The sequence below is a fragment of the Camarhynchus parvulus genome, chromosome 1A (genome assembly GCF_901933205.1).
Source record: "Camarhynchus parvulus chromosome 1A, STF_HiC, whole genome shotgun sequence".
Classification (NCBI taxonomy): Eukaryota; Metazoa; Chordata; class Aves; order Passeriformes; family Thraupidae; genus Camarhynchus; species Camarhynchus parvulus.
The window spans coordinates 26,061,554-26,075,836 of NC_044586.1; the positions used below are offsets into that span (position 1 = coordinate 26,061,554).

At 37.4% G+C, this 14,283-nt stretch overlaps 1 protein-coding gene across 3 annotated transcripts in view; it reads right to left on the minus strand.

Annotated features, from left to right (window-relative positions):
- Positions 1-14,283, minus strand: part of NR1H4 (nuclear receptor subfamily 1 group H member 4) — a 30,720-nt gene that overhangs the window by 2,352 nt on the left and 14,085 nt on the right. For all 3 annotated transcript variants that reach the window (XM_030960374.1, XM_030960377.1, XM_030960376.1), the window contains 4 exons: positions 10,559-10,692; positions 9,922-10,020; positions 9,222-9,321; positions 8,124-8,270 (listed from right to left, as the gene is read on the minus strand). In XM_030960374.1, the coding sequence (XP_030816234.1) occupies positions 8,124-8,270; positions 9,222-9,321; positions 9,922-10,020; positions 10,559-10,692 (480 nt within the window). The remainder of the gene's footprint in view (positions 1-8,123; positions 8,271-9,221; positions 9,322-9,921; positions 10,021-10,558; positions 10,693-14,283) is intronic.

The window sequence follows — 14,283 nt, forward strand, 5'->3', positions numbered from 1 at the left end:
TATTATACAATACAGAGCCAAAAATAGCTAAAATCCAGGCCAATTTAAGAATATGATCAGGTGATTCACCATCAGCAGAAGCCTTTGGGGTTTCCAAACTAAGGCATGCCAATGGGACTTCTTCTTGCTGACTTTGTCATCAGGTCACAATGTTGTTACTTAGCCTTGAATTACAGATGTACTCCATCCTGCTTTTTGGTGTAAAAGAGAAGTTCTGTGACATCAAAATTATTCCTTTTTTAAATGATATGTGAGTCACTCAGAGCAGACACTAAACTATTGACAGCAGCTGCTTGCAGCTCTGAAGCAGTGTGGACATCCAAACCAGTGGTTCTGCAGTAAGAACCTTTTGGCCTTCCTTGGCTGAAAGGATGGGAACCTCCTTGCTTCCCACAGATGAGGGCCACAGGATCTTTTGTAGATTTAATCTTAATTTTGAGTTGTTCTAGGAGAAGTCTTTGTAACTTCCTTTGGAAACCATGTGAATTAATGTGGGTTTGAGTGTTGTGTACAACACCAAGCTGAAGTCCAGGACTAGTGCGGTTTGGAGTGCCCCCAGTAGGCAAAATTCAAACTGAAACTCAGCGTGTGGAACTCAAAGAAAGGAAACATGAAGTCACTTGACTCAACTATGAAAGAGTCACATTTTGCTGTGACAGTGAATTTACTTCTAGCAGTGGAATAGTTATGTGTCTCAGCGGTGTAGGAATGGTCTTGTAGGGTGTGGTTTATTTCATGGCTGAGTCATGTATTTAAACACATGACATGAGCAACCTATGTTCACTTCAGATTACAAACCACAAATCTTGTTTCCTTGATGAGTTCAATACTACTGAGTCTAAGTAAATTAAAGGGATATATATGATGTGGGTCAGCTTGTCCTGTAAAAGTTAGTAACACAGCTGCCTCTTCTTTCAGGGCAAACAATAGTCATAGCATCTAATGCGCTGTGAGGCTTATGCTGTTAGTCATTAGCATTACCTACTTAAAATTTTGAATACCTGTTGCTGCTAACTTTTGGGGAACCCCCTGTCTCCCTCTTGGGTGGTTTGAAATGCCAATGTTCCTTATAATATGTAAGTAGCACATATATATAGAACACCAAAGTCTTAAAGTTTGCATGAAAGTAGAAAAAAAAGAAGTGAAAAGCTGGGCCCTAAAGCAGAGCAAATGAATTCCTTTCAAGGAAATGAGTAGCTCAGCAGCAACATGAGAAAAGTCTGAGACAAAGTTGACATTTTTAGAAGTCTCTGTGCAAGGTATTGTGCTGCTGGGCACAATCATCTGGACAGGAAACAAGAAATGGTAGGAAGTGGGCTGTGGCTGACTCCCATCATTTGTTTCTCATAGTCATCATTTGATGTTTTTTTCTCTTTTTTCTTTCGAAGGTCAGGCTAGCTTTCAGCTGGATTAATTTATTGCTTTTGGTGACCCCAAACTTCTCAAATCCTATTGTCTATATAGCAGAAGTAGGATGAAAATGGTGCTGGCAAACAGGATATGGAAAAGCTAGTGAGGACTTAAATTCACGTCCTCACTGCTCCAAACAATGCCTAAGCATGTAGCGAAACAATCCCTGCCCAGAGAGCTTCTAAGCTGACATTAAGTATGGAAGAGTGAAGCAAAATATGCGTATAGATGTGAAAGGAAATGAAATTACTGCAGAGAACTCTGCATTAGTGTACTGCAAACAGAACAATAAAAACCATAGAGATGAAAGGGAATTTTAAAGGGATGTTTGAGCAATGCAAGTGATTTACCACTTTTCCTAGGGAAAACATAACTTCAAAATCTTTAAACTGATATATGTCACAAGACAATTATGGAAAAAATCCGTGAAAAATTAGCAATTTTGGAACTAGGATAATGGAATCTTTTCTCTTAGTAGTTTTGCTGTCATCCCACCTATGCTGGAGTTTCCCTGCTATTAGTTAATCTTCCTGCATGCACGTTACACAAATTGTTTTTCTGTCACAAGAGGGAGCTGTTTTCTAATGTGATTGTAAACGCTTCGGTTTGGATTTAATAAACTCCAACAGAAAGAAAAAAAAAACCAAAAAAAAACCAAACCAAAAAAACAGGAAGTACAGGAAACAGATGTTTATAGTTCTTACTTATTTTTTCCTAGCTACTGTATGAGATGTTGCCACTTCAGATTATCAGAACAAGAATTAAAGGTAATTTGGTGCTTGTAACTGGAAAGGCTAGAGAAGAAGTGAGTTACATGATTTTCCTGAAGTCGTTACTACAAGTTATAGCTTAAAAAAAAAAATCACATAGTGAAAAAAAATCAAATAAATGAAATTATATTTCTGGCCTCACTGTGAACAGAAAAGTTAGTTCCTCCTTACCTTCTATATTTAGATAGATGAGAGCCCTGCACAGTGCTGTCAGGCAGGCAGAGCTTCCTGGTAACTGCTAATAGTGCCTCCTTCCTAACTTTCTTCAAAAAGGTTTCAAAAACCTTGTTTCATGCCGCATTATGGCAGGAAGAACATGCTTCTCCTTCATATGTCATTGGGCATCTTTCTGTGTTATACAAATTCCTACCTAATCCAACTCAGCCACCTGCAGAAGATGCTGCAGATCATTTTATTGTGTGTTATTTTGTTGTGTTCATGCATGTCTGGCTGTAAACCCAAGTATGGTCAGTGGGAAATATAAGCTTTACTGAGTGCAGCTTTGCAGCATCAAACTAGAGCAGATTTAAACCCATGAACATTATTCATTCAACATCCCTTATTTGCACAAGTTCATCCCCATCTGTAGTTCAAGGCACAGCATTACTTTAGATCTTGTCTTTTTTAGAGTTTTGTTGCCATGATTACTTTTTAAAGGTAAAGATGACTGATACCTGATATCATAAGGCTTGCAGTTTCAGGCCATGAATCTGTTTAACATAATCCTGGAATATGTATGCTTACTGTGATATCAGGTCAGTATTGCCAGCTTTTTGAGACAGCATTCTCTCTTCTACTTTGGCTGTGTTGCAAAACTGAATAATTAATCTATTGCAAGAAGAAAGCTTGAGAGTAAATGCTAATTAGCAGCAACTAACACTGTGTTATTAATATAGATAGAGATCATTTTTTCTTTATAAACATTTAAACACTAGTGAATATGAAACCAAGGGTATATTAGTAGCTGCTTTATGCGAATAAAATATTCTAATTACTCACAAACTTACATTTTATCTTTCACATTATTCCATCTACCAGAATTGTTTTTCATGCTGCTTATTAGCTCTCCCTTCTGAGCTATTCAAATGCATAAATGCACTTTAAACACTGACCGAATTCACCCCTGTGATGATGAGTGCCAAACCAGGGGAAAATCTAGCCAGGAGAGAAGACACACCAGAGCATGGGCACATCGTTTTCTGTCTGCCATTATCTTGTAGGGGTTAAATGGCCAACTTTACTGAGGCTTAGCATGTGTTGAGCAGAACTCACAACCAAGTACCAAACCCCCATCTTCTTTAAAGCAATCTATAGGACCTCTGTTAAGTCATAATTGCAAGCAAAGAAACCTTAGTTAAAAAAAAAAAAACCAACGAAACAAACAACAAACCAAGCCTGTAAGGAGGGTGCATATGACCTTTCCACATACCCTCCTATGGCAGTGGCCTGAGTGCCTGCAGTCAAGACAGAAATGTGGTCTGGCACACAGTATCAGCATCTGCAGTGCCTTGAGCTGGTCTTCATAGGCAGAGTTTAAAAATGCTTTTGGCCTGAAGAAACACACTTATGCAGAAGAAAAGAGATTGGGTTCCTGACATCTGTTTTGCTTTGACTGGTATAGAACTATTGTGTAGATATGATTTAAATAATTTTGGCAACTTTAATTGTGCTTCAGGTACCTAGAACTGGATGACTCAGTCTAGTAGATTGTGCAGAAAAGCTCTTTCCTATATTTTGCAATTTATAGTGGTCTAAATTGCTTAATGCTTTGGGCAGTGTGCCAGTTTTGCCTTGAGTCAGAGGCTGATGTGTCTCCTTCCACGAGGATGCACATGACCATTTGGAGGGTTAGACACTTTGGACACATCAGTGAAGATCATTTTGTTTCTCTGCACAAACCCCAGCACAAGGGGGGTTTGAAGCACCACCCTTGCTCACTATTAATAACCAAATTATAAAAGACAAGGGCAATGGAAGTAATTCAGTATCCATGTTCCAATATCAAACTTTGCTTTTGGTTGCAGGAGCCTCTTATCCAAATCAGTGGGAACTTTGTATCCCACATTCAAAGGCAAGAGGTGGCCTCTTGCCAATGCTTTGAAAGTGCGGCTATTTCTATTTTTCCTTGGATCTGAGTGTACTTCAGCACCTGTACCCCATCCAGGAAGACAACAGTGTGTTTCACAATGTCAGAGGTCCTGCTGCCAACTTAAAATTTGGGTCCAGATTCTTCCCTTTCTGTCAATATCAGTATTTTATTTCCCAATAGTCAAATTCCTAGAACTGCTCTGTAGAGTAAAGTGACGAAATAAAAATCTCTGTCTTTTCATGACTACTGAAACCTGCAATCTTTAGCAAAACAAACTACAAATCCTCACAGAGAAAAATTTCTGTATCTCAACTCTGTTTTTTAGAAATAGTGTGCTGCTCAGTAATGGGGAGAATTTGATTTGAACATAATAGAAAAACACCAAGCATTAAAATACTAGAATTACTAGCCTTTCACAGAATGAGTCAATCACAATATGGTATATGCATAGTGAAACATCAAATAAGATGAGTAAATGGCAACAAATCTCAGTAACATTAAATTTTAAAAGTCTGTATTTCTCATTAAGTCTAAATATTAGGGTGTGTAGGAGAGGATTTCAGTCACAGGAGCACCTAATGCAAGAATTTTCCTAGTGGCTTACAGAGAAAGACCATCAGGGCTCAAACAAAGGCATTCTCTGAGGTGCAGCAGGACTTGAGCAATATGCACAAGCTGAGAAATAAAAATATGCCTCATCAGCATGAGAATGAAAATGAATGCTGATAATGCTCAAAGGTCATCACCACCAGATCTCTGACTTCTTTATCAGGAAAAAAAACCCAAACATTCCATACAAGCAGACCAGAGAAGATATAAATATTAATAGATGAGAGCAGCTTCAAAGTGGAAATGGTGGCAGGTGACAGAAGGCTGGACAGCTTGTGACTTTTAGGCAGGATCACCACCACCCTCCCTGATTTTATGGATACAGGCATCAAAGCTTGACAATAGAACTTCTGTGATATTCAGACATTAGTCTGTACCTAAAAATATACAGACAGAAATTCTGACTAACAGCAATAATTTATGGCTGCTGGCATGACAATTTTTAGGACCTCACTAGGAGTCATAAACGATCCTGATCCTGTTTTTTCATTTGTTACCTGTAAACTTGATTTTTAAACTCCCACTCAGCCATCACTGAATTTCTTCTGAGGCTCTCTGTTGTCTTTGTATGTTTCAGTTTGCTGCATTTAGCCTTTTTTGTTTCTGTGTTTATTTGTTTGTTTTCCAGTGAGGCATATGGAAAAAGAGGAGTTTAATCTCTTCTGGCCATTTTTGTCTCCAGGACCAGCCTATGACATGATAATGGGCAGCTGCAGCTTTTAGTAGCATTTGTTCTTACTGGTTAAGACTGGAAGAGATTGTTTACATTTCTACTCTAATGTCACATTTGGTACGGGCTACTATGAAACCTAGAGCTGTGCTGTTGAATCCTATGACATTCAGGGGTGTGAAGTGCATAATATTTAATGTTTTAATATTTAATATTTGTAATGTTTTATTTTACTATAATTTATATTACATATTATTGAAATAACATTGAAAGCTGTATCTGTAAACAATGATAACAGAAGAATTTGGATGCTTTTCTATAATTTTGTTTAAACTTTGACACATGAAAATAATGAGTATTTAAACTGCAAAAATAAGTTATTTCTATAGTAGATATTTTAAAACAATTTCAAAGTTTAATTTATTTAAAAGTTAAATAGGTCTAGTAGCAGCAATTAAAGTAGAAATGCAAAGATTTACAAGCTGCTTTTTTTTATTTTCACAGCCCCATTAAATGCAGCAAAGGAAAATCTTTTAAAGTAGGTTTGAATTTGCACTAAGTAGAGAAATAAAATATGTGAGTTCTTTTATTCTGGCTATTAATAGAAGGAAAAAATGCAGCCAGCAGCAGTAAGCTGGATAATACATTATCCTTTTGTAATATGTGGAGGGGGAAGTTCTAACATCAGAATTTCCTCTTATGTCTTCAACTTGATCCTGGCTTGAGGGAAAATGTTTTAGAAAGCTTCTTCCAAGAGCAAGAAGATACACATTTGTATTTATACATGCATACAGGTTTAAAAAGTTATTGTGTTTTGTTTCTTGGGAACTATTCAGCCCAGGTTTTTGGTCTAACAATCTACTTTTAATTTACCCTGGAGTTTTTCCCCACAGAAAAAAAAGAATTGCAGGAAACATACCACATTTTTACTTGTCTTGAAATTTCTACACAAATTTATTCTAAATTGTTCTACACAAAATGTTTTTTTTTTAATCTGCAACATGACAGGTAAATAATACTGAGGCAGGATACAATGTAGTATTCCAGCCAGTTGTATTATCATGAAGTCAAGCACAAACTTGTAAAATATAATATTGCATCTCATCCAGATTCCATAGCTGCAGAGAATTAACAGAATATTTTAAAATTATGACTAAGGAAAATTATTGGTATGACATAAGGGCTTATGCAATGTTCTGGATTAAATTATTTCTTGCTTTTGGGTGGCTTTTTTTTTAATGAATAGTTGATACCCAGAACAAAGAAGCTTCATACTCATTCTACAGATTAGAGAAGTTTTCAGTAATCATGTTGCTATATGGATTCATTTCTCCAAAACCTTTTTTTAATCAAAAATGTGGGTTAGAATCTAGTAAAATAACCTCTTAATGAAGACATTTGGATATGTGACAACTCATTACAGTTTCCAGGAAACATATCTGGCCTTCTTGGCATACTTCTCTGCCTGCAGAACCTGGACCAGAAGCTATTCATATCACTCTGGAAGTCACTGCTTCCACGCCATCAAATAGTACCCTCTTATAGTCAATTAAAATGAAAGAAATAGAAAAAACTACTAATTATAAATGAGTGCGCCAAAATAAATACATATGTTCAGCTAGTGAATTATTTTCAATTTTCTGAACCTTTTCAGTAAATCAAATATGTAAGTATTGGCCTAATTTTGCTTACATCAATAATACTTTCTGAACTGAGTTCAAGCCCATTCCCCTGACTAATATTGAGGTTACATGTTCTTCTGTCTCCTCTCCTTCTGATCCTTAGAAAGGAAAGTCAGAAGGCAGAATGTATAGACTCACTCTCTCATTCGGAATTGTTGATCCCTTTGAATATTCATTGATACATATCTGAGGGTTGAATAAAACTTGCTGGTCAATACAGAAAAAGGCAAAACATTCAGTATTTTATAGGTAGAGCACAAAGAATACATAATAATGTACAACACAACTTCTTCTGCTCTAAGGAACAAACAATATCTAGTCCCATTTGGTTTTTCATATTTACGATTTATGTCTAGAACCAGTGGAACTTATCAGAGTCACTGAGCTTTCAATGGACCTTAAGAAGCAAAAAACATACTCAGAACATGCTGTATTTATAATTCTTCTATGCACCTTGTTCAGTGTGATTCAATAGAACAACACTAAGAATAGGTGCTTGCCTTCAGTCATCTTCAGTAACATCCTAAAATCTTTTTTTTCTTTTCTTCTTATGGGGATTGTCTTTGAAAGCATAATTACCAATACTTTATGTGAACAATTTGAAATGGTAATAGTTCTTCTTCATCATTCTTTCATTCTTATTACTAGAGACATGCACTAGGTTTATTTGATGCAGCATTATTCATAAAATTTCAAGGTACTTGTAAAGAAGCCTTTACCTTATGAACTTTAGGCTCAAGGCTCAGTTAGATTTGTTCTAGGTAATGTAAAGAACATTCAGATAAGTCTATCTCAATGCTACTAAACAATCTTACCAGCTTCCCAAGGGCCAAATACTGACACAGAAATGGAATGGTGTGGGTTGGTTTTGCCTCATTGAACACGATACCTACCACTATTGCGGATTCTTTCTTCTAGAAGGACAGTGTGTCCCGAGGGAAGTTTCCTGCTGAAGATCTCAGCTGAGCGGAGGAACATGGCTTCTACTGCTGAGCCCTTCAGCAAAGCAATCTGGTCTTCATGATCAAGGATTTGGAAGCCTGAGGAGACATTAGAGACAAATCAGACAACAATAGAAACAGTTCCCACTTCTTTCTGTCCTGCAATTCCTGCATGTGAGGCGCCACACATATGCATAACCTCGATGTTGGTGTCAGTAGGCTTGCTAACTGCTGCAGACATTCAAACCTGGACTTCAGCACATGACACTGATTTGAACCTCCCCAAAGTTTATGAGGATTACACACGTATTTCAGTGTTCATGGTATTTTAGAGGATCACCAAAGGGTGGTGGTGCATAACCAATAGTGAGAATTTCGTCTAACCTGATGCTGCTCCTTAACATCTTCTGTTGTGTTTCCACCAGAGCTCTCTGCACTCCTTTCCCACTGCCATGCTGCTTTCAGTGTTACAATGCACCTTCCTTAGTTAAGGGTGCCTACTATGTGCCCAGTGTTCAGTCTTGTGGTAACATGAACTTGAGAGTTTAAAAAATGCTAATAAACTCAGATTTTCAGCACTTGTCCATAACACACTATGCAAGGACCATAAATATTGGTGCCACCAGCTAGAGAAAGCTCTTGTGTGGGACTCACAATTCAGTGGGTGTTATAACCTAGAGGCATTGCTAGAAAGGCAGTAAAGGGAATCAAGTATAGTCTAGCAAGTGTTAGTGGTAATTTAGAGGCAGACTATTTGGCACTACAGCAATAGATAAAAATGAAATCTCTCTGCAGACACAATCCCTTCTCTGAGCATTTTCTCTGTCAATAGCTAAAGGGTGCCACATCTTGGAGTAGCAGAATTTGGATTGTTCAGTCTACTATTCTTCTGAGCACAAAGCACCTTTTCTTTATACAATATCTAAACAGTGTGTAGAAGGATCAGGCATTTTAAACGGTCTTTAAAATATACGCAAAGCTTTCCAAAAGGCAACAAAAAGGCATGTAAGCATTGTAATAACAAATATTTCCCCAACACCCTGGATGTACCTGGTAGTTTTTTAGTGAATTCCACAAGAACCTGCACATGACTGGTGGCCATTTCTGTTAAAATCAGAAAATTTCCTTCAGCACTGAATTCCTCATTCAACTGTCAAAAATCAAACCAAACAAAATCTGTTAATTTTCACTGACATTTCCTATTTAGGAGCATAAAATACAAGAACTATTAGACTGGACCAGGCAAGAGTTCCGCCAAACACTGTAATTTGTCTCCAATGTTGTCAAAACCAAGTATTTTGGAAGGTAGCGTAAGAAGTAGATAGGGTCTTTTACTCTAGAAAATATTTTCAAGATTCCAGGCTGGTGTCTTTACAGGAAAAGAAGCTTGACAGCAAGTCAAATTCAAATCACTGCCTACACTGACAATGGAAAAAACAAAGCTCCAATCAGCAAAGGTTAGATTTGGTCATAAGAGTCTTATACTAGTTGAAAGATTTTTCTTAACATTTAAGTTTCATAAAGATGTTGTCTAATTGTTGACTAAATGGGAAAGATTCTGTCCCACTTTCAGCATACTTAAAGTGTAAGCCCACAGTTTGCTCTACTTACTACACCTACTTATGCGGACTATAGATATTTTTTGCCTTGTAATACTGAACGTCATTATCAGTTTTATGTTGTCATTTTTATGTTGTCATATTATGTATGTCATATTATGTTACAAAAATGAATTTATCAATATACTTACTAGTTTTTTTGACACCTCCTGGGGTATTTGTTGTTTACTGTATGAATCCATAATATAATCAAGAAGTTTCTGCTGCTCTGGGGTAAGTTCTACCTTCTCCTATACTGGCAAAAAGAAAAAAAAAGTCCATCATGAAATGCAGTCATAGTAATGATGTAGCCTCTCCTGCTTTAGGCAAAAGCTATACATCCATTTCTCACCATTTGGAGACCAAGGAGATAAGAGGCTTGCTTGTCACTGAGTCTTTTACAGAAGTGTACAGAAGTGTACAGAAGTGTACAGAAGAGAGGTATATAATGTTTTTAAACTGCATAGGTTTGTGTGGTTAATTATCAGAAATAAGGAAATTATTAGCAGATTACTAGGTATGTTCAAGTTTTAATATCACACCTCAATGTATGCGATAAATGTACCACAGAAAAGATACTGCATGGATCTTACAGATGCTTTACAAGGTTTTGACTAAAAATATCAGAACTACATCTACACTCAAGGTATTTCCTTGACTTAGTGGAAGATAAAGTTTTAATCAACAGAGGTAGCTCCAGATGGTTTTCAATACTCTTTATTCACTGTACTAGATGCACTTAACAAAAATCACATCACCAGTAATGAACTATTACAAGAATTCTCTTACCCTATATATTTTAGTTGTAGAAGTTACTTGTTTCACATCATGGCCTTCGTTGTCTTCACTGACTGTCTGATCTGGGGGCTGCTTCACGTTTTTCCGTAGCCTTTTTGACTTGCACTGTATCTCTGTTAAGAGACCTAGGACACATAATGCAACACAAAGCAATTGGATTTATATATGCCTGAGGCACTGAAGAGGTACTTAGACATGCCCATGGAGGCCCTTTACACCAACGACCCTCTTACCTGTGCAGATCATCTCCTGAACATGTCACTGTCTTTCGGTGTGAGCCTACTGAGACAAGTTAGGCACACTCTCTGAGTAGTATACCCCACATGGAGCTTATCTGCAGAGCAAAAGAGTTGTCTCTGCTGGCCCAGAATCCACACACTGAGCGTGTCAGGGGTCTTGCTTTGGACCAGGTCTAATCTATTCTTTAAAAAGCCCATTAGTGCTGGAAGTATACTGTATTTGTTTCAGTTTTATAGAAGAGAAAAGCCTTTCTTGTGCTCCAAGACCTGAACCAAAGTGCAGAAAATAGGAACAACTGGAAGACTGTCATCAAAATAATGCTCTTTTGCTCTGATCCAAAACAGTGCTGGAGGTGCAGCTGTTCTTACACAAAGGGCATTGGATATTTTGAATAATCCTTAAGCAATACTAGGCTTGTTGTGCACAATTTTTGGAAAGAAAGCCCACACAGAGGAGGGGCTTTAGTCTTTACTAACTCGCTACACAGGTAGACCAACAGCTGAAAATGTAAACTCAGATTGGCAAAATACCTTTAAAATATATTTAAGAAGTTACCCAGCTGGTCTTGTTATTTTGCTTTTCATTGTATTAGAGGAGCACATAAAGCTCTGATTTTATTATAGAGTTTCACTTGCAAAAAAGGATTTTTGAATTTGTGGTATGGGATTGTTTCTTCCTTTTTTTTTGTTCTAGATACATTTCAGTACTTTGAACCAGGAAGCATCCTTGTTTGGATGTCCTAAAAACTATAAATTTTCTTGTTCTAACAAAAGAAGGGAACAATAGGTACCCTACACAATCTGTGGAAGACAGAAATCACAAATGAACAAGTAAACCTAAGTATTCATCTAAAAATAAACCTATTTATTTTAAGCACAGGACTCTTTCTTTCTTTCTTTCTTTCTTTCTTTCTTTCTTTCTTTCTTTCTTTCTTTCTTTCTTTCTTTCTTTCTTTCTTTCTTTCTTTCTTTCTTTCTTTCTTTCTTTCTTTCTTTCTTTCTTTCTTTCTTTCTTTCTTTCTTTCTTTCTTTCTTTCTTTCTTTCTTTCTTTCTTTCTTTCTTTTTCTTCACCTTTAAAAATGCAAAGCAGGAAAAGAGGCTTATTCAGTGAGTATATGATGTGGAGGAAGATACCATGAAACCAGTGAATCTCGTTGTGAATGTTTTTAATTTCCTGTTTAAGCCCTATATAAAATGACCTACCTGAACTGCTGAGAGAAGAGGAAATTTACATGATTAAAATAAGACCTGCAAAGAATACCTTGAAAGGAGGGAATAGGAATGATAGAGATAATAATTGGTATCGAGCCATGTAATTTGTGGTGCCATGCAGCACCATAGATTTCTTTTTCTAAATTATTCAGTGCATCCTTTGGTGCTGTTAATGGGCTTGTGCTGTTTTCCACCAGCTTAGGCTCTGGTCTATTGCCTTCCTAGGGAAAATTTGCTTTACATTTGCCTTAAGCATCAAGACAGATTTTTCTCATGCTTCTTGCTACTAAGTATTACCTTGATATCTTATTCTGGCTCCATTTAAGTCATCTGAAAAACTTGTGTGTGAGACAGGACATCACTTTTTAGCTCAGAAATAGCTAGGTTTCAATGGGTATTAAATTCCAGGAAGAGTGGCAGAACCTGGGTCTTCCCTAGGTGTGCATTTCACCCAAGTAACTTGCAGTTTAGATCCAAATGACAGCAAATGACTGAAATTGATGGGTAGTAATTTTGGTCTGTCTGTAGTTTGCACATAAAGGGCAGGAGAAAGATTGTTGAGTAGTTGTGCCATAAATATGTATAATACTTCAGCTCCTTGTTCAGACAGAAAAAAGAATCCACAGAGCTTGCAATTACAATCCTACAAAATGAGTAAGTGAAACAAAGTTCAAGGTAACCTTTTATTTCCTAGTCATATTTTTTCAAATAAATGCCCTATACTACCAGAAGTTTCATGTTTTACTGTCCTAGATTGCCTTGAACAAAAAGCAATTATACAACACACTCCTGCTTTAAAGCCATTAAATGTTGCCTTGCCAAACATCCTCATTGCAGTGCATTAGAGCACACTTATGGTTAAGTCATGAGCAACACAAGATACCCCGTGTTTCCATTGCAGAGAGGGAGTCAAATGGCAGCAGCACCCACTGGCTTTTATTTCCCCTATGCCAGCTTGTGAAAATGATAGGCCAGCATAAAAGTTTCATGTGGTCCCAGTCAGTATTGTTTACGCTGACCTGGTTTTATTTTTTCAGCAGTGGGTTGTTGGGTTTTTTGTTGCACTGAGTGACTCAAGCTATTTTGAATCCTCAAAATTTTGAAGCAATGGATCAGGGGTGAGCTCCACAGGGGAGTTATTTTCCTCTGACAATGCAGAATGCATTGAGTTCTTCCATCGAAGTGGGGTCTGCTCATATATTTATGTATTGCACAAGAATATGTCCTATCTCAGGATCTTTGCAGCCTGTTCAATTTGCAGAATGAAAGATTAATTACATTATGCTGGCAACACCTTCGAAATATTGATGGAGCTTATTGTTTCTCATATAACCAACAGTTACTATAGCATCTTCTGATCAGATTGGAGGATAGAAATATATTAAAAATTCCAAGTAGATTAATTTCCTGTATGAACCTAAATTGATTTCACACATACGTGTATGCTAAAGTGACTGGAGCCATCAAGAAGAATAAATTGTAGTCTTATTCATGGAAGGCAAAAGAGCAGATATTTACAGAATGTTTTCAGGAGCAGGCTTACAAAAATAGTGCAATAACTCAAAGAGGAGCTTTAAACAAGTTCAAAGTTGTACTTCAATATCCCCATTGTTCTATGTTATCCAGCTTGAAGCTCAGTAAAGTTTATAAACTGTCAGTCTGAATAGAATATTTCTTGTACTATGCAACATTATTAAAATCCATTGGGTTCATTTCTGAAGACCTATGTGTCTATGAGTTCTACCTATGTGCCTGTAGCACCATGAGGAAAGCTAATGAGACTATAAAAAAGGGCCAGCCCTTACCCGGCTTTGTCTGATTGCTGGGTGAGGTCTGGGAATATACATTTGGCAAGTCCACAGAAAGTTCCTGCTAGAAACACTCCCGCTCTTTTCTTGAAAATGGCATTGTGTATGTGCCAAAACTTGGACTTGGCCTGCAAGAACTTGGCTGGGGGAATCCCAGAAAGAGGAGGAAAGAAAAGCGCCAGGACTTTCCTGCTCTGGCTTCCATAACACTGCAAACCCCTGACTCCTGGGGAGTCTCCCACAGACCCACTTCCCTTGCTCCTTCCCACTCAAGCAGACTAAGAGCTGTCATCCAGTGCAGGACTGGCCTTCCTTCACCATTTGCTCACCTCTTATGCCCTCGCATCCCTAACCACCTCGTAAATCCCATTGCTTAAAAGTGCATTTGTCTTTCAACAGGGTTTGATGCACAGGCACAGCATCTTCTTTCCTACACTCTCCACCTGCCATCTGATA